General features: G+C 38.9%; 1 protein-coding gene across 12 annotated transcripts in view; it reads right to left on the reverse strand.

Moving 5' to 3' along the window:
* Positions 1–21,622, reverse strand: part of AAK1 (AP2 associated kinase 1) — a 167,497-nt gene that overhangs the window by 68,321 nt on the left and 77,554 nt on the right. For all 12 annotated transcript variants that reach the window (XM_045828860.1, XM_045828861.1, XM_045828862.1 and 9 more), the window contains exons 3-5: positions 20,868–20,986; positions 4,150–4,258; positions 2,482–2,624 (exon numbers count right to left, since the gene is read on the reverse strand). In XM_045828860.1, the coding sequence (XP_045684816.1) occupies positions 2,482–2,624; positions 4,150–4,258; positions 20,868–20,986 (371 nt within the window). The remainder of the gene's footprint in view (positions 1–2,481; positions 2,625–4,149; positions 4,259–20,867; positions 20,987–21,622) is intronic.

The following is a 21,622-nucleotide window of genomic DNA, read 5'->3' on the forward strand; positions in this document are numbered from 1 at the left end:
GAGAGAATGGAGCTGCAGAGAGGCTGGAGCTCATACAGGTCACAGAAAAAGTTCCCACACTCACAGACCAGTGCTGGTGTGGCCCAGCCATGCTTCTTCCCTACCTTTTGTCCCCCACAAACTCTTTTCCAAGGCAGGCAACAGGGACCAAGGTCAGCTCCTAAAATGTTGGTACCACTGCTTATTTCAGAATATATACTAACAGGTCTAAGGATTTTACTCATCACTAAAGGCAACACTTAAATAAAATGTCCATACACACTCAGAGCACTGGCTCCTAGCTTGGTCTGCAACGTGCCATGTCCTGGGGCCTTAACTACCTTTCCTTGCTCAAATGCCTTGTGGTTCCTTCCCTTCTCCAGACAGCCCCTTGGGTGCTGCACTCTGCCTGAAATGCCTTTCAACTTCTCTGTGACCCACATCCCACTAGTACTTCAAAATTCCACTTTTCTAGAAGATTCCAACCATCATTTCCCTGATCTCACTATCTGATCATATATTACGCCACTTGATTTTATTCTATTCATCACTTTGTTCTATAAAGTTTTATATTTCACCTATTTCTGTTTCAGGTCTAAATGTTTTATTTATATCCCTTCGCCAACACTTAAAACATCTTGAGAGTAGGAACCATATTATATCTGTACAGAATTGTGTACTCATACTGTGCCGGGCTCATAATATTTACTGAGATGCATTCTCCTTTTTCTATTCAGCAAAAGGGCTGGCAGTGGGCAGAAGGACACTGGAGAAGGATTTCTAAGGCTGATGGAGTTAAATACCAATGCCTATCTTCCTGAAAGCTAACTGCTTTAGTACAGAAAAGCTAGTATGTGTGTATCACTCCACACCTATTACGAATGGCTAGAATTAAAAAGAACAATAATAAGCACTGGTGAGGATGTGGAGAAATTACAATCCTCATATATTGTTCATGGGATACAAAGGTGCAACCACTTTGAAAAACAGTTTGGCAATTTGCCAAAAAGTTAACCATAGTTACCACATGATGCAGCAAATCCATGCCTTGGTATACACCCAATAGAACTAAAAACATATGCATACATGAAAACTAGCACGTGACTGTTCATAGTAGCTTTATTCATAACAGCCAAAGTAGAAACAGTTCAACTGTCCATCAGCTGATGGATGGAAAAGCAAAGTGTGGTGCATTCACACAATGGAATATTCTGCCATAAAAGGAAAGAAGTACTGACACATGCTACCACACAGATGAACCTTGAAAACATTATTCTAGGTAAAAGCAATCAGACACAAGAGGTCAGAGGCTGTGTGAGCCCATTTACATGAAGTCCAGAACAAGCAACAGAAAATCGATCAGTGGCTGCCCAGGGTTAGGGAACCAGGGAATAAAAAGTGAGTGCTAATGAACACAGGATTTTTTTGGGGGGTGATGAAATGCTCTGAGAGGAGACAGTGGGGATGGTTGCACAGCCATGTAAATACTAAAAGCCACCAAACTGTACACTTCAAAAGAGTGAATTCTATGGTTTGTGAATAATGTCTCAATTTTTAAAAAAGCTTTTAAAAAAGCCTAAACAAAAATGCCAGTATATTGCTGTGATTCTCAAACTTTAGAATATACAACAACCACTTGGGGTGCTTATTCAGCTATGATTCCTGGACCTCCCTGACACCACCACCAAAATTACAGCCCAACAGATTCAGTGTGGAACCCAGCAACCTACGTTCAACAAGCACACTAGGGGGTGCCGATGCAAGTTATTAGCCATGAAGCACACTTCTCGGAACACAGGTATGATACAAACAGACTACACTTTAGAGTCAGAAGAGCAAGAGTCAAATTCTGGTGCTGCTCCTTCCCAGTTACATGACCTCAGGCAAGTCACATAACTTCTCTGCTCCTGAGTTTTCTCAACTATAAAGTGTAAAAAAAAGTCTCTCTCCAAAGAGACAGTGTACCTAGAGTGTCTAGTAGAGTGCATGGCATACAGTTGGTGCTCCATAAATGCTAACAAATCTTAACTGGGTGCCAAGTGCATTCAACAAACATTGTCAAGCAACTACAATATGAAAGGCCCAGTGCGAGGGGTTGGTAATTGGTAGGACAAATATTAAAAGTAATCTATTAGCAGATTTTGCAAAATAGGAAACAGACTTTAAAGACTATAATTTATCAACTATTGAAACTAGATATTACTTTTCATGACCCCTGGGAAAGTGAATTTGGGAGTGTATCAGAAAAAACAAAAACATTATGTGTTTAAGCATTTGATGATTAGGAAGAATTTCTGGAAACTACTTAAGTAATAAAACTGATACTTTTACTATACCATTATATCTTTCCTTCCTTTGTACCTTCTCTCCCCACATAGAACTCAAGCTGAGAATTTGGGGCCATGCCTTAATTTTCTCACATCCCCCTAGTATCTGTCCCGGTCTTGGGGGCAGAGAGAAAATAATCTCTAAGAACAACAATGAAACAGTGTGGTCTGTTACCTTCAGGTCACGGTGAATAATAGGAGTTTTGCACTGATGGAGGCGGGCAACAGCTTCACAGGTGTCACAAAATATCTGGAGCACTTCATTCTCTGTAAAGCCCGTTTGCAGGCGCTGGTTCATCAGGTTGACCACCTGGCCCCCTAAGGGGGTGCAGAGTGAAGGAGAGATTATAAACATTCAGATACATCTCTTACCCAAGAGAATGAATGGTTCTCCACAAAGCAGCAACTTGGACAAAGGTAACAGAGCTGATCGCTGGTTGAGTCAGGACTAAAACCCAGCTGTCTTAATTCTCAGCCTGGGATTTGTTCTCTTACATCTCAGTGCTTCTTCTAATGTGTCAAAAAGAGTTTCCTTGTGCTTCCTAAACAGTTTCCAGTGCTTCCTAAAGCACACAGTCAAGAACTGCCCTCATTATGTCTCCAAGATTAGTACTAGAACTGACAATATGGTCCTGCTCTAGTTGCCCAGTTACACTGCCCACGCTGTGTTTGAGACAAGGCTACAGGTTCAACTTGCTATATCTTTTAGTAAGAATCCAACAGCACAATAGACCTTAGGAGAAGGAAGAAGACAGCTTTATAGTCTGTACTTTAGGAACAGCCCGGTTTCCCTGGATTCACCACTTGCTGCCAGGTCTGTAGAAATGCTATACTAACACTTAACCTCCAGGACCAAAGGACTAATGGCTGCATTTATGAAATTAGCCAGATCCCCAGATACTCCTATTGCTTCATCTCTAAACATTTTACTGTCCAAAGAAGAATGGGCAGAAGGAAACAAACTGTCAGGTTCAAATTTTATAGTACTTAAAAAATCAGGTAACAGGTTTTATAGTAAAGGCTGAAATTATTACTTAACATGAACATTTTGGGGATTAGCAACATATTTAGTCTATGCACAGTATCTTAAGGCAAGGAAAATGCTACTGGAAGTAGGGGGACTACAAAATAGTTAGACAATGACCCAAGCTTTAAGTGGCGGCTGTTTAGGCCAAAAAAAAAGGTCAAAACTTCAAACAATGGTTGTATGAAATGCAGTTAACTCTGAGTAAATCCATGTTACATGGATTTCTCAAGGTAACTGTTGCTTGAAACTCCAGGCTTTCAACTACTTAACTCCACTGTTAAGAGCAGCATGGCTTGAATGCTGCCTTATTGGCAATCATGGCTCTTGAGCAAGGGGAGGGTGGTCACCACTTCCATTAGATAGAAAGGGTTCTTTCATGCCATTACAAGGATGGCGGTGTGGGTGGAAAACAGAACGCATGAGTGAGGGAGTAGGGAAGCTGAAATGTTTTCTTAGTTCATCTGGAATTGGTCTTTATTATTAGCCTCCAATATTTGTTTTAAAGCATCACAGCACATTCATTCTCATTCTGATACATTCTCTTTCACACACAAGCACCAAACCTTCCTAAACCTCGTAAAAATGGAGTTTTGTATTATGTACCACGTTGAACTGCTTGTGCCACTGATCCTTGCCATTATCAGAATAACCAAGAAGTGACAGCAAATGCTGTATCTTTTAGCCTCTTAGTTTTCCAGTCTTTAAAACTACAACAATATACATTAGGGTACAGTGTGATAACTGAAACGATCATCATGCCTTTGACAATAAAAGTGCTAGTGAAATGAGAGCTTAAAGTATGGTCCATATACTCACCCCTACAGAAGTCCATCAGAATGAGCACTTCCCATACATCACCACTACTCACATTGTTGATACTAGAATCAATGTAACCCACAATGTTCTTGTGTCCTGACAAGTCCCTCTGTAAAGAAGAGTTGAAATATTGTCAGTTACACAGACACAATAAGCCAGTCAGTTTCATTAGCACAGATAATTTAAATACGCAGAGACTAAGGAGCAGGGTCAAGAGCAGACCTCCAGTGGTCTCTAAGATTCATGGCCAGATCTTCAATAGCAGTTCTGAAACCCTATGAAACCATAGCACTCACATGAACTAAATTCTAGAACCAAAGGGACATGGGGTGACTACTTGCTCACTGCATTAGTAATCCATGCAAACCAGAAGCAAAGACCCACATCTCCAAAAACATGGCAAAGGGGCTAAGAGGAGAGAAAAAGTATGAACTATTTAAACATGTGAAAATCAAAGTGATGTTTTTTTCCTGGTCACATGTGAATTCAGCTTGACTTTTAAACTGTTCATACTGTTTTTCTTCCTTTAGGAACTACATGAAAAGAATAACTGATTCACAAACTTTTGAAGGGACTACAATGGCATTTTACTTGTAATTAAGCCCTTCAATCCAACCAGCTGAGATATAGAGAAGATGGGTTATGTTTCAGCCTCTCTGGTTGGAGCTGCATATGATCTCTTGGGGCTGTGTGGGGAATTTATTTGTGTCAGGACCACATGAGCACTAGAAGTGGCCGCTCACCCTGGTACTGTTATTGCCAGAGAGGCAATCCATGTAATGATGATGTTCAAACTCCAAAGTCATTGTGAACAAAAAGTGAGCTAGCTGGGTAATAGGACTTTTGTCAAGTACATCATTAACTAGTTTTAATATTTTACTTTGGTTTTATAAAATGGGGGCAGGGAGAATGTGGAAAATAGTGTTTCATAAGAATCACTATAGGAAACCTATCGGCGTGGCAGTGGTGAATGCAGCCCAACCCCTGATTCGGAAAACTGGTGGGAGTGAGTTGGCACACAGGACCCAGATCCCCGGATTTTCTGTGGGGAATCAGGCCTGTGTTGCACCTAAGCTGCCTTGAGGCTTGCTGTTGCTAAAACTCCCTCACCCTGAATTGAGACAGCAAATGTTTACTGCATATCTTTAAAGTAACTTCCTAAAGTCTGTGCTAAACCTCCCAAGTATGGAGTGTAACCAGTCAATCACTTTTCCCCTTGATCTGCAACATCCTTTTCTTTGAAGTAATTAGCAATATTCTTTCCTTTGTTATCTGTAAAAGGTAATCACCTACAGTGAAACTGTGCATTGTAAATGAGGGTCATCCTCTATGTAATGTACCCAGAAAAGCAATAAAAGCCTGTCCAGGCAGCGTTCGGGGCACTCTCTTACCCAGAGAGTGGGCATGCCGTCCCTTTTTCTCCACAGGACTTCTGCAGTCCATGTAAATTTGTTTGTTGTAGCCACAACTCACAGACCCTGCTGGCTGGAGTCTGCATCACACAAATTTGGCAGTTTGGACCACAGAACAGTAACGATCACCACGCTAACTAGAGATTTTGCTGTTTATAGTAATAAAGCCTCTTTCAATCTGAAATCACATACCAAAACAAGATGAAACCTCATAATATCAAATGAATACAATTGAACCCAGAGTATCAAAGTTAGAACTCATTAGAATGTTCCTCTGAGTGAAAGATTAAGAATGACTATTGCCTCAGAAGGTAGACCAAAGGTGGAAATGTTACCTATGCAAGAACAGCTTCAGAGTGGAGGTGAGAATGGAACTGGACTTGCACAGAATGGGAATTGAATATGAAAGGTCAGTGACTACAGGTTACTCTTTAAGAACATTTTGTGCTTAAGAGAGAAGCAGTAGTGAGGAAAAGAATTTTTATGTTGGGAAATAATTGAGCAAAGAGAATGGAAGGAGCAGAAGAAGGCATTAAGGCTGTGGTAATTGATGGAACCAAGTCCTGTAGGTAGAAGTGGCGATTCAGATCACTGCTACAGGGACTAGATTTAGAAAGACATTTCTTGCCTGGAAAGCAGGAAGAAATAAAAATGGATATGCATATTGGTTAAGGCTGGGAAAAAAGAGAATACGAGTGAGTTCAGATCTACTGTTCTGTTTTTGGTAGAAAGCAAAATCATCTCCAAGTGTAAGGGAATGAGAAAGAAGCTCGATGAGAGAAAAGTCTTAGAATAACTGCTTTGGATATAATAGACAAGAGAGATAATGAGGCAGAAAAGCAGTCTCTAGAGTTCAAGTTTCTCCAAATAGAAAGTGACTTTAGGACTCATGTTTTGCAGAACTATTATTCCACCTGCTTTTCAGTATTATTATCAACTCTTCTAGAACTTGTTTCCATTTACACAGTCCTGGAAACATGGAGAACCGGAGAGAAGTTTTTGGAAACCAAAATGGGGCAGAAGGCCATGTGTTCCAAATGTCCACAAGGAGGAATGAAAGACTAATATTCCTACACTTAACTCTTTGAAAAAGAATTGGCAATGTTGCTTGTGACTTTGTATCACTCCAAGAGGAATAATAAAGAATCTACAAGGAAAAAAAAACATTTGGTAGAGCCAAGAGGAAGTTAAGTGCTATTAGAGGACCCAAACTACATAAGTGACATCTGTAAATGGCACCCTAGAGCAGTTTGCCAAGATGTTTGCTAATGAGTTCAAGTGCAAATTCCTGTTCACTTTGTCTCTGCAGAGATCCTGCGAAATATCCACCAGAGAAGACCACCTCTTTGGAGGGAGACCATAACTTTTAATGACTCGATGCAGCAATATCTCAGATTTTAGAGTAAAACATCACTGGTTTATAAATGACGGAGACAGATCTGTTTGAATGGTTGTAAAATGTAGAAAAGGTCAAGAGAAAACCTTACTGCAAATTGAGACTGGCATCAGTTCTCAGCACTAACAGGTCAGAGGATGTTCCAACTTTCCCTGGCTTTAGATAAAAGACCAGGCCCAAGCTTACAGAACAGACTGAATGTACAGGTAAATGATGGAACCCATGAGGGGCCAGTGGGGGGGTAACTAAGAACACCTCTTAGTTACCACCTGTTTACTTAGGAAAAGATAGGATGTCAGAAAGATGCTTTGATACCCTTTGCTACAATTAGTATTTGGAGTATTGGGGGGAAAGTGTATATGGTGAGTGTAAGTCAAAACCTGAATTTTAGGGGTCTGAGGAATGTTCAGTTAAACTATAGATCAGATCGGTTTATATTACATGATTTAAATAGTGGTAAGCTTAAATAGATTGTGTTGTCATTTCAAACTTTATTTTTAAATAACATTAAACAAGATAAATAAAGTGCTAACAAATATGTTATTAGAAAACCTACTTTATTAAATAGATATCTAAAGTGCTTTTAGTTTAGCTTATTAACTTCCATATTTAACTGCTTGAAGCACTGAAAAACTTTTTTTACAAGTACACAAAAAAGCTAGCATTTGAAAATCAGCCCTTCAATCCAGATCCTATAGATTATTACACATTTAAAGTTTATCTGGGATCTGAATTGATGATACCTATAGCACAGAACAGTCTTCTATCCCTAGCTTCAAGATTCCTGCAGCAGAATTGTAGGAGGGTGCAGCCAAAGGGTCCCCAAAAGGATTTGGAATGGGATCCAGAACTCAAGGTGTTCAGGTGATTTCAAGAATGTTCTTACCCCCACTCCCCAGGTGTGGGTTGAGGGAAGGGACAAATGGAGCAGGGCCATTGAGAGCTGTTTTGCATAGCAACAGCCTTGCAGCTACCCTCTGGCGTGGTCATTTAACATATCTATAGCCTTTGGCTGGTCGCTTAGATATGTTAAATAACTGTGATCATCTCTGAGCCAGGGGAATGGAAGTAACTTCCCCACCAACACGTGACTGGGGGGCAGATTCCCCCCAAGCTACAGCGCCTGCGTTGGGAGCTCGGAGAAGATTGGCTCCAGGACATGGGGCCACACCTGCCCAGACTCATGATGGCAGCCCAGTAAAGCTGGAAGGATATGAGTTCTGGCATGTGAAGCCGAGTGTGGGAGGAGTCGGAAATGAGGCTGCAGAGGAAGATTGGCGGGGGATTTAAAACCCGGACTTAGCGGCCATTAGGGGGAGAACCATGCTGCTTTAGGAAGGAGAGCCATGCGCAGCCCTGAGAAGGAGAGAACCATGCGGCTTTAGCAGAATAGGGAGGACCTCAGCCATTGGAAGGGGAGAACCATGCACAGCCCTGAAAAAGAGAACCACACGGCTTTGGCAGAGTGGGGACTCTCCCCTTCCCGCAGCCCTGAGGAGGAGAACCACGCGGCCTTGACAGAGTGGAGACTGCCGCAGCCCTGAGAGGGAGAACCACGAGGCCTGGACAGAGTGGGGACCCCCACAGCTTTAGAAGGGGGGGACCACCACCTGGTTTTAGCAGAGATCCTGGCGACTCAGCCGAGGGTGCTGGGAACCCAGGGAGGTCTCCCAGTCGAGATGGAGGACTAACTAAGAACCAGAGGACTGCCTGAGCCATGGACTTCTATTTCCTTTCCTGAGATACGGTACTCTGGACTGGGCAAAGGGGGAAGGAAGGAAGGACTGTGTATGTTTGTGGGTGTTTTAAGGGACTTTAGGATTTTTGATAAAGACATTAGGTCACTACTTTAAGTTTGTATAGCATTAAATAAACATTTCCTTTCCTTTTCACGAATCTCTGGCATTGAGAGACGTCTTTCCTCGGGCGGCAGACATAACGGACCCGGGGCCTTCTTTCAATAATAGTATATTGTCCCAGGCCCCTCTTGTTGTGTTCTGTAACACAACCAATGGTGCTGGGAACTAAGGAAGGCCTGCCAACTGAGCACAAATTACTAGGAAAAACCGAGAGCTGCCTAAGCCACGGACTTCAATTTCTTTTCCTGAGATATGGTACCCCAGACTGGCCAAAGGGGGGAAGGAAGGACCATGTGTGTTTGTGGGTATTTCAAGGGACTTTGGGATTTTGGCAGTCATTAGGTCATTACTTTTAGTCTGTGTAACTTGAATAAATAACTCTTTTCTTTTTCACCAATCTCTCGCATGGAGAGCTATAATTCTATGGCTTAGGGAAAGGTGAACCTAGTACAGGGGGACCCCAGGAGAAACGGGGATCAATTCAGTAGCATTGTGGGACCCTCTTCCCTGGTGGCCAATCGGGGTGGATCATGGGACCACATGCGCAGTAGCTTTAAAGTAATGCAACTACTTGTAATATACTCAGTAAAAGCCCACCAAAATTAGCCAGAAAGGATCCTTCCTGTAAGAATAGAGTCCCTCCAGCCCATGAGGTCAATCTCTGCTTGGAGTTGGCCTGCTCCCATGTTCTCTGCTATAAACTCTGGGTGTTTGGTTCAATTCTTTTTCCTGATCACTAAGAACCTGGTTACGTGTGCCCACCTGGGACAGAATTCCTATTTAGGAATCTTAAGCCCTTATAAGAAAATGGAAGACTCAATTCCTAAATACATGTCTAAAAATCTTTATGTTCAAGAAAACAAAGAACATTCCAACCTGCACATCAATAATATCATTCACTTAAAAATAGTAAAAATGAGCATTACATATAACAACTTCCCTATATATCATTTGCTCAAGCCACCCTTCCTCGCAATGTCTGCATGATGCCTGCAAATTCCTGATTCTCATAGAGCTTGCGTTTATTTCCACATACTAAGTTTCCAAAGAGGAATATTAAGCCCCTTTGACACTCCATTCAAATACTCAACGTTTTCTGATTTTATGAGTCAACATTATTGCTGCCTACTTCTAGAATCACACCATGGTTATACAGACCCTTTTAACCAAATTTCAGCTTTGTCTTAATTTAAAAGATGAAAGAAAGCATTTCAAAGGCCTGAAATTAGTTTTATATTCCCAAAGTTGCTTTGTAAAAAAGTCTTCTGCCTCACTACTCCTTCCCCATTTTTTCCTTCTGTAACTCTAAATTCCCTTTATAACTCTCTTCAAGGAGTTATTCATAGGCAAATAAAAGCCATCAAGTCTGTGTAGTAGTAAAAGGAAACTCTCTGATATCTACGTAGGTCCAGGAGTTCTATTGAAGGCCAAGGTATCTGGGGCCCTTGTAGGTTTCCACTACATAAGAAGTACCAGATACCGCATTTTGCCATGTATAATGTGCACCCACATTCTTGTGCACATTATACACGGGATTATTGTGTCTATGGTATGTAATCATCATATCCATGTATAATGCGCGTCCTTATTTTTCCCTCAAAGATTTGGGCAAAAAGTGTGCATTATACACAGCAAAATATGGTATCCTCCTGCCTACACTCAAATGTACTCTCCCTTTCCTAAGTCTTACTCATGAATTAATCCTGTACTTAGTGAATAGATCTTTGAAGTCATTGAGAATCTAATTCTAAGCAGTGCAATCTAACTTTCATATGCACATGAATCAGCTAGTGATTCAGTCTAAAAACAGATTCTATCCAGTGGCTCTGGGGTAGAGCCCGGGATGCTCTTGGTCAGTGACACTGTGATGGTGGCAGAGGAGGCCACATGGAGCCAAGACTTTCACCACTACCGAGCCGTGACAAGGCCAGCTCCCAAACTCATGGTGTCAGTGAAGGCCACGTGAACAGCACTAACCAGCCCCTCCTATTCTCCCAACCAGGAAGCATCAGTGGAAGCCTCCTGGGGAAGTGGAACTTCCGCCCCAATCTAACAGCGATGAGGAATAGTCCTGGATGTCAACAGAGGCCCAGTGGGAAACCTGGACTGCTGTCCCCATTGAGTAGTGACGAGGAACAACCCCTTTGCCCCCAGCAATCTCCTGCTAGAGCAGAAACCAGTTAAAACAGAAGTATATCAACCTAAGAACTAGGAAGATCTCAAACTAAATGGAAAAAAAAATCAATAGATGCCAATACTGAGATGACAGAGAAGACAGAATTATCAAGCTATCATTTTTAAAGCGGTTATGGAAAAAATGCTTAAACCAGCAATTACAAACATGTTTGAAACAAATAAATAGAAAGCCTCAGCAAAGAAACAGGAAGTTGAATCAAAAATACTGAAAACTAAAGAACTTAATGGAAATTTTAGAATTGAAAATTCTAAAGTATAATAATTAAAGCAAAAAGCATGGTAGATACGGTCAGCAACAGTATGAAAGGGTCAGCGGAGTCAGAGAACTGAAATATAAAACAACAGGAATTATCCAATATAAACCAAAAGAAGCAAATAGATTTTTTTAAAAAGAGAGAACAAAACAAATATGCATGAGTCCATACTGATATAAGTAAATAAATAAATGAGAAGAAACAAAATCTCTTGCAGAAGAATTCTAAGTAATTTTTAAACAATTTATGTAGAAACACCACCTTTAAGAAGGGGAAATATAAATCCCTACTCCTTAAATTGGGCTGCCTATAATGACTTTAAAAAAAAAAAAGAAGAAGGACAGGGGGAGAGTCATTTTCCAGGAGGGAAATCTGACAAACACTACCTCAACCAGGGGGTCAAAGTCAGTACCAACAGGGAAAATCATGATTATGCTATGAGCTCGTGATAAGATGTGATAAAAATGGCACTTTAGCTCTGTGGTTTTCCTCCAAAAGGATAACCCATCTAATCATGAAACAAAATCAGATGAATTCAAATAGAGGGCACCCTACAAAACACTTGAGCAGTACTCCCCCAAATTGACAGTTTCTAAAAATGATTAAAGTCTGAGAAACTGTCACGACTAAGAAGAGCCAAAGGAAAAGAAAATTAACTGTAATGTGGTATCAAGGATGGGATCCTGGAAAAGAAAAAAATCTTAGATAAAAACAAAGAAAATATGAATAAACTATGGACATTAGTTAATAATAATGTAACAAAACAGGTTCACTAAATTGTGAAGGTACCACATTAACATAAGATGTTATTAGGGGAAATAGGGTATAGGGCATATGGAACTCTCTGTATTATCATATCGACTTTTCTGTAAATTAAAACTTCTAAAGGATAAAATCTATTAAAAATACAAAGAACAAAGCCTCAGGGGACTGCACAACTATAACAAGAGATCTAACATTCACGTGATTAGAATTTCCTAAAGGAAAACAGAAAGGGGGAGGGACTGCAAAAATACCTGATACATTACCTATATGAGACCAAACAATTTGAATAACAGTCAATATCTCATCAGAACCAAATGCCAGAAGGATGTGGCACATTTTTAAGTATTGAAAGAAAAGAACTATTGTTCTACAATCCTATGCTCAGCAAAAACATCCTTTAGGAATGAAGGGGAAATCAAGACATTCTCAGATGAAAGGAAATTAATTAAATTTATAACCAGCAGACCTACCCTACAAGAATAGCTGAAGAAAGATCTCTAAACAAAAGGGAAATCATAGTAGATGGAAATCTTGACACACCAGGAAGGATGAACACAGTAAGAAAAAATATGGATAACTACAACACTGATGTGGCCCTAAGCATGTATAGAAGAAATATTTAAGATAAATATATTATAAATGGGGAGGTTGAGGGAGGGACTGGTGGGTAAGATTTCTATACTTCACTTGAATTGGTAAAATAACAAATGACACCAATAAATTATACACATGCTATATATTATATAAATTAGAATAACTACTTAAAAGCTATACAAAACAGCATGCAAGAAGATGAAAAGATGCTCAACATTACTAAGCATCAGGGAAATGAAAACAGAATCGCCAGGAGGTATCATCTTATTTTCGTAAGGATGGTCACTATTAAAAAAAAAAAAAACAGACAAAATAAGTGCTGGAGAGGATGCAGAGATATTGGAACTTTTGTGCATTGCTGGCAGGAATATAAAATGGTACAGCTAGTATGTAAAGCAATAGGGAGATTACTCAAAAATTACCACATTATCCAGCAATTCCACTACTTGTACATATCCAAAAAAAATTAAAAACAAGATCTCAAAGAGATATTTACACACCCATGTTCATTGCAATGTTATCCACAATAGCCAATGTTCAATGATGGGTAATGGCTCAAGAAAATGTGGTATATACATTCAATGGAATATGACTCCACCTAAACAAAAAATCATCATATTCAACAACATAGATGAATCCTAGGGATATTATACAAAGTGAACAGAAGGACAAATACTGTATGATTCCACTTATATCAGGTATATAGAATAGCCAAACTCAAAGAAGCAGAGAGTAGATGGGTGGTTGCCAGAGGCTGAAGGGAGGGGAAAATGGGAAGTTGCTATTCAGCAGATATAAAGTTACAGTTATTCTAGATGGATAAGTTCTAAGATCTGCTATAAACACTGTACTTATAGTTAAAAATTCTGTGTACTTAAAAAATGGTTAAGATGGTAAATTTTAGGTTATGAATTTTTGACTACAGTAAAATTATTTTTACAAAGTAGAGTAAAATTAAAATAAAATTTTAAGTTAGAAATATAAAAAGAAATCTTAAAAATTGAAATATCAATTGCTAGTTGAAAATCTATGAAATATCCAAATAAGTTGAAAACTATGCCCACACAAAAGCCTGCACAGATGTTTATAGCTGTTTTATTCGTAACGGCTAAAACTTGGAAGCACCTAAGAAATCCTTCACTAGATGAATGGATACATAAACTATAATACATCTATACAAAAAAATATTCAGCTCTAAAAAGAAATGAGCTATCAAGCCATGAAAAGACATGGAAAATGTTAAATGTATATTATTAAGTGAAAGAAGCCAATCTGAAAAGGCTATAAACTGAATCATACTTAATAATCTCAATTACACGAAGTTCTGAAAAAAGCAAAACTATGACAGCAGTGCAAAAAAGAAAATTAGTGGCTGCCAGGGGTTGGTGGGAGGGAAGGATGAGCAGGCAGAGCACAGGGGATGTTTAGGGCAGTAAAACAATTCCTCACAATAATAAATGGTACATATATGTCATTATACATTTGTTAAAACCCACAGAATGTATAGTACCAAAGTGAACCCTCATGTAAATTAGGGACTCCAGGTGATAATGATGTGTCAGACAGCTTCACTATTGTAACAAATGTATCACTCTGTCTAATGTTAATAGTAAAACAGGCTAGGCATGTGGGGGAAACGGGGTATATGGGGACTCTCAGTACTTTCCATTCAATTTGCTATGAACCTAAAACTGCTCTAAAAAAATAAAGTCTATTTTAAAAAATCATACAAAGGGATACATTCAAAAACACTACAGATAAATTCAAATGGAATTCTAAAAAGAATTCTAAAAAAAGTTCAAATAGCCATAAAGAGACAGGAAAAGAAAAACAGAGAGAAAAAAAGAAAAAACTAAACTAGGAGATTTAAGGGCTAACTTATTAGGTAGGACTAACAAATAACTACATTAAGGTTCCAGCCAAGATGGAGGTGTAGGCAGAGACCCTTCACTTCCTCATACAACCAAAGGAGGATAACAACCAATCTAAAATCAATAAACAACCAAAAGTTCCAGGAAATCAAACTGCATGGAACTCTGACAACAAAGGAATTAAAGAAAAATCAACCAGAACAACCAGATGGGTAAGGCAGCACAGCACATAGCCGGCTCAGAAAAACCTCAGCAACGCAACAGCCTTGGGGGCAGGGCTGGCTGCCCAGGCTCGGAAGGCTGCCTGGGAGGGGCTGACTTAAGGGGACTCAGAGATGGCTGTGGGCTATGGTGGGGGAGGCGGGTTGCTGCAGAAGGAGAAGCTCCCAGTCTCCCAGGAGAGTCCAAAAGTCCACTGAAAAGTGCACTAGAGACTGGCAAGACCACTGTACCCTCTCTGGCCCCTCCCCCACAGCGCAGCAAAGAGGGCTGCCCGCCCTGGTGAATACCTAAGGCCCCACCCCCTTATGACCTATCAGCTGTGCCAAGACAAAGAAATATGGCCCAAATGAAAGAACAGAGTAAAGCCTCAGAAAGAGAGCTAAGCAAGGAGGAGATCACTGACCTATCTGATGGAGAATTTAAAGCCCTGGTAATCAAAATGCTCCCAGATATGATTGAGCTTGGTTGAAAAATGAAAAAACAAATGAAGGATACCCAAAGTGATATAAAGCAGAATATTCAGGGAACCAACAGTAACAGGAAGGAAACCAAGACTCAAAGCAACAATTTGGAACAAAAGGAAAAAATAAACATCCATCAGAACAAAATGAAGAAATGAGAATTCAAAAAAGTGAAGAGACTCTTACAAACCTCTGGGACAACCCAAAATGTTCCAATATCCAAATGATAGGGGTGCCAGAAGGAGAAGAGGAAGACCAAAAAATTGAAAACTTATTTGAACAAATAATGAAGGAAAACTTCCCCAATCTGGCAAAGGAAATAGACTTCCAGGAAGGTCCAGGAAGCCCAGAGAGTCCCAAGAAAGTTGGACCCAAAGAGGAACACACCAAGGCACATCATCATTAAGTTACCCAAGATTAAAGAGAGAATCTTAAAACCTGCAAGAGAAAAGGAAAGAGTTGCCTATAAAGGAGTGCCCATTAGACTATCAGCTGATTTTTTTCAAAAGAAACCTTACATACAAGAAGGGGCTGGAAAGAAGTATTTGAAGTCATCAAAGGCAAGGACCTACATCCAAGATTACTCTATCCAGCAAAGCTATCATTTAGAATGGAAGGGCACATAAAGTGCTTCCCAGATTAGGTCAAGTTAGAGGAGTTCATCATCACCAAGCCATTATTATATGAAACATTAAAGGGACTTATCTAAGAAAGAGAAGATAAAAAATATGAACAGTAAAATGACAACAGACTCACAACTATCAACAAATGAACCTAAAAGAAAAGAAAAGCAATGAAAACAAAAACAAAGCAAACCACCAGAATAGGAACAGAATCAGAGAAATGGACATCACAAAGAGGGATTTCAGTGGGGAGGGGGAAGGGAGGAATAGAGGGGTAAGGTACAGGGAAGAAGAAACATGGTTAGTAGGCATAAGGTAGATGGAGAGAGATAAAAAATGGCATGGGAAACAGAGGACTCAAAGAACTTATATGTACAACCCATGGATGTGGATTAAGGGGTTGGGAATGCTGGAGGGTTGGGGTGGGGCAGGGGGGAGGGGGGATAGAGGGGGGAAAATGGGAAAACTATAATAGCATAATAAAAACTATTTAAAAAATAATAACTACATTAAATGTAAATGGTCTAAATACACTAATTATAAGACAGGCATTGGCAGAGTGGACTTAAAAGTACGATTCATCTATTTGCTAACTATAACAATTCACTCAAAAATAAAACAATATAGATAGGTTGAAAGTATTATAAAAGGACTAAAAAATATACACTATGCAAACTTGAATCCTAGTAAAACAGGATTTCCTTTATTAATAAAGATAAAGTAGAATTCAGAATAAAGAAAATTACCAGAGACAGAGAAGAACACTGTGTAATGATAAAAGAGTCAATCCATTAAGAACACGTTAACAATTCTAAATGTATACGCACCAAACGATGGAGCTGCAAAACATGTGCAGCAGAAATTCATAGAACTGAAAGAGACAAACTGCAATTATATTTGGAGATTTCAACAAATCCTCTCAACAAGTGACAGAATGACTAGGCAAAAGTCAGCAAGGATACAGTAGAATGAAAACAAGACCATGAACTGACAGGATATAATCAACATTTATCAAATACTTTACCTAATAACAGAATACACATTCTTTTCAAGTGCCCACAAAGCATATACCAAGAGAGGCCATATCCTGAGTCATAAAACAAACTTCAATTAACTTAAAAGAAGTGAAATCATATAAAATGTGTTCTCCAACCACCATGGAATCAAACTAGACGTCAATAACTAAAAAATAAGGAAAAGATTGCCAAATAACCAGAATCTAAATAATATACTTCCAGGTAGTCCATGCATCAAGAGGAAGTCTCAAGGGGAATAAAAATAAATAAATTATAGCAGAAGGGAATATAAAATACACACATCAAAATAAAGCAGTGTTGAAAGGGAAATTTATAGCACCAAACATAAATAATAAAAAATAGGAAAAGTCTCAAATCAATCATCAAAACTTTCGTCTCAAGTACCTAGGAAAAGAAAAGCAAAATAAACCCAAAGGAAACAGAAAGAAATAAGTATGAGAACCACCAATGGAACTGAAGATGGAAAAGGAGAGAAAAATCAATGAACAGATGGTTGTTGAAAACACTGATAAAACTGGCAAACTTCTGACAAAGAAAAAAGAGAAAAGATACAAATTAACAACATCAGGAATAAAACAGGGGCTATACGACAAACTGCACAGATCAAGGGATAATAGGAGAATTATTATTATAGAGTTACAACTAACACAACATGCATAAATTTGACAATTTAAAGAAATGGGCCAATTCCCAAAAATACAAACTATCACAACTCACCTAATATGAAATAATCTGAATAGCCGTATAATTATTAAGGAAACTAAATTTAATAACTGCCAAAAAAGAAATCCTGTAGCCCAGATGATTTCACTAGAGAATTTCACCAAATGCTGAAAGAATGAATACCTATTGTACGAAATCTCTTCCAGATAAGAGATAAAGAACAAACACTTCCCAATCCATGTAATGAAGTCAGAATTACCCTGATAACCAGAAAAAGTTAAAATATGTATACATATAAATATATATATATATGAGAGAGAGAAACATTATCCTTCCTGACTATAAATGCAAAAATCCTTACCATATAGAATTCAACAATATATAAAAATAATTATAAAACACAGAACATGACCAATTATTGCTGGGATGCAAGGCTGGTTCAATATTTGAAACTTAATCAATACAATCTACCATGATTAAGGCTAGAAAAGAAAAAAAATCACATGATCCTACCAATCAATGCAGAAAAATGAGGAAGTCAAAAAGATGAGTCGATAAGTCTAACAGAAAAGAGAGACAAAGGGAATGCCCAGGAAATTCCTATATACTAGAGAGCAACCAATCCAGATTCGATCGAATCAGAAGACAGAACTCTTGAAAAAGAAAAAAATGAATAGAATAACAAATGTGTTTAAGAGTATTAAAATAATTACATAAAGTTGGGAAGGTTTTGGATTAAATTGCTGAAAAGTATGCAGAAAACTAAGATCGAAAAATCCCCAAAACACCAGATAATTATTAATTCCAAGGAAAAGAGAGTTATATAAGAAAATAATAGTAATTATAGTCCACTAGGAGACTCAGCAAAATAAAAATAATATTAATATAACTAATATATTGCCAAAACTTTGTTATTTTGGAAGAAAAGATGAGAATAATGCAAGTATTTGGGGAAAAGGACATGCAAAGGATGAAAGCTAAATTTTTACTCTCCATAGTATGTAATGCCTAAAATGGAAAACAAAAAAGTCAAGATTTAGCAATATCAGCATGTTAGTTAGAAATGTATCAAATGACTCAACTAAAAGTGGTTGCCTGGGAACCTTGAAATGGCATAGGAAAAGTCCTAGGGGAACTGTTTGAGATATCTTTTGTAACAAGTTTAGTTCACCCATTTGAGTATTTAAGTTGTTAAAAAATATAAAGATACATGGCTGGACCAGGACTTGAACCCACGTAATTTTTTTAAATCCTCACCTGAGGATGTTTATTGATATGGGGGGTGGGGGGGTTATGGGTGGAGACATCAATGTAAGAGAGAAACATTCATCGGTTGTCCGCCTTCCTTCCTTGCCCTGACCAGGGATTGAACCCACAACCTTTTGGTGAAGGGGATGATGCTCCAACCAACTGAACCACCCAGTCAGGGCAAAACCACATAATTTAATTACTAATCAGGTCCATTAATCTGTGAGTTTCTACGGAGCCTGTGTTTTCTTATTACTTCTACTCCAATGCCTGCCTTGCACAAAGTAAGCCCTCAAACATGTTTATGAACAAGTGGGAGAAAGTTCAAGGATGGAATTACTTTCCTAACAACAGAAAATGAATGAGAAGGGCATTCCAGGCAGAGGAAATAGCAGAAGCAAAGACAGGAAATAGAGTGTGAGAGCTGAGCAAGAAAGGGGCAAAGTGGGAAAAGAAGGAGTAGTAAGAAGCCTCCAGAAAACCCACTGGGTAGGTAGAGGGAAATACAGTGAGCATAGTCTCTTGGAACTGTGTGGCAGCAGGGTGGGAGAGCACTGGTGCCTTGTGGACAGATCCATGTGACCCTGAGTGTATGTGGATCAACCTTAGGTTTGTTTTGTTTGTTTTGCAATGATGACAGTAACATATTTTCTACCATCAGTTCCTTCCCAAATAGTTTCAGCTTTCTGGAATCCAAAGTAGTATCAGACTCTCTAAAATTTTGAGTTCTTTTAGTAGTTCAACTACAGTACAACTAGTCACTCTAAACAACCACAGAAGGGGCAAACCCACAAAGGATAGGCAGGAATAAGCAAAGCCTGGTGGAATACCTGCAATGCCATGCTCATCCATATTTTGGACCTCTTCACCAAAGCATTAAAATCCAGAGCACAAATCAATCACCATCTCTTGATCAACATATGCACCTGCTATTACCATTACTTATACATCCATTTCATCCAAAGTTTATTAAGTATCTACTCTACCTCAAGCAGTGCACTGGAATATAAAGTTTCTGATTTTAAATAACTTACTTTCTAATAGCAGAATTATTTATAAGATAACAAGATAAACAATGTAACTAGCATTAACAAAAGTACTGTGGAAACACAATGGGTTAACAGACTATTTAAATTTTTTTATGTATAATATTAAACAGAGGTGAAAGTGAGAGGCAACTCCAATGAACATACATATACCCACACTTTGCCTCAATCATAATCAGTTCACTGCCAATCTTGTTTCTCTTTTAAATTGCCTCATTAACTTTAAGACATCAAATTATCTTATCCATAAATATTTCATCATAATACCTCTAGCAGATAGGAACTTGTTCTCTAAACATTATAAATATATATCTTGAAAGTTGAGTAAGTTTTTAAGATGTAAGATATAACTAACATAAATAAAATGCACAGATCTTAAGGTGCTCGACTGAGGTCTGACAATTGTGTAGGCCTGTATTAACCACTATCCAAAACAAAACGTAAAATATTTCTATGGCCCAGAAAGTTCCCACATACCCTTTTCTAATCAATGTCCTACAGCCAGATAACCACCTGATTTCTATTACCAAAGATCACTTTTGCATATTCTTAATAAATGACATCATAGAGTAAGAGGTTTCTAGGTCAAAAAAGGAAAAAGCATTCCAGGTGGAAAGAACTACATATGCCATGTAAAACTGTGTGGAAAGATATGTTCACAGAAGCTGAAGAGCTCAAGAGGGTTGAAAACTGGGATTGGTAACTGACAGAGACAAGACTAGAAACTAGAGGCTTGTTGGAAAGCGAGGGTTCCCAGATTGAACTCCACAATTAATTCTGGGAACCATGTTGTGAAATAAACTTTCCCAATGCCCAAAATGATTTCTCTGACCTAAAAATATATCCGTTCTCTCAATAAGCTCCTTTCTTTTCAATCCTCCAGCTGAGGGTAACCAAGGCAAGAGCAACATCCTACACCCCAATGCTGTTCACTCGCATCCTGGGCAAAGGTCTCTCTGCCACCTCAGGAAAGGGAATGAGCCCCTCTTGTCTTTCTCATGAGAGGGCACGGTCTCTACTCCCCACCCCTTTCTTTAAATAAACAGCCTCAAGTCTGAGGGGCAGCCTTACCATTATCTGGATTTCTCTCTTGCACACCTGGAGATCATGCTCATTGTTGACAAACATGCGTTTCAAGGCACATTTCATTCCATTGCTTGTCCTCACCAGAAACACGATAGCAAATCCACCTGTGAGAGAAACAAACATACAAGCCCTTCTGAGTCATGTTCAAAAAGTCAGGCAGATGACTATGTTGGCTGCTGTCACTGTTGATGGCGTTGATGCCACTGTCAGCTAGCCTGACTTAGAATGCATTCTTAGATTCTCAGGACTCATAGGTATTACTTATGCAATCAGGTGGCAGGAATTGGAGAAATTATTCCTAAACACAATCTCAGGAAAAAGGAACAACAGTCATTATCTTCCAAAGAACCTACAAATAAGCAGATGAACAAACAGATGAAAGGAAAAAACTACATTCTGACTATTGTCGTAGGCAGTTTGAGATTCTACTTATTTCTAACTACAGTCCTATGAGCCTCGGTGTGACTTTTCCCTTTAAGGCAACAATTACTAGCTAAGGCATTCTTTAATACTTTGAATTTGTTAGTGTTCTACAAATCCTTAGAACTCCTACCTTGACCTCACTCCCCACACACTGTGTTAGGTGTTCGGTGAGACTGTCAATGGGGGTTATAGTTAGATAAGGTGCTGCAAAGCTGTCAAAGTTGGAGGCTTTGGGATAAGCGGCACTTATACTGGACACCTAGTCCACTGCTTGCTTGTGTAGTTTCATAATTTAGCTTGAATTATCCTGTGCATCA

This window comes from Phyllostomus hastatus, unplaced genomic scaffold (genome assembly GCF_019186645.2).
Source record: "Phyllostomus hastatus isolate PE091 unplaced genomic scaffold, TTU_PhHast_1.1 phas_scaffold_78, whole genome shotgun sequence".
Taxonomy (NCBI): domain Eukaryota; kingdom Metazoa; phylum Chordata; class Mammalia; order Chiroptera; family Phyllostomidae; genus Phyllostomus; species Phyllostomus hastatus.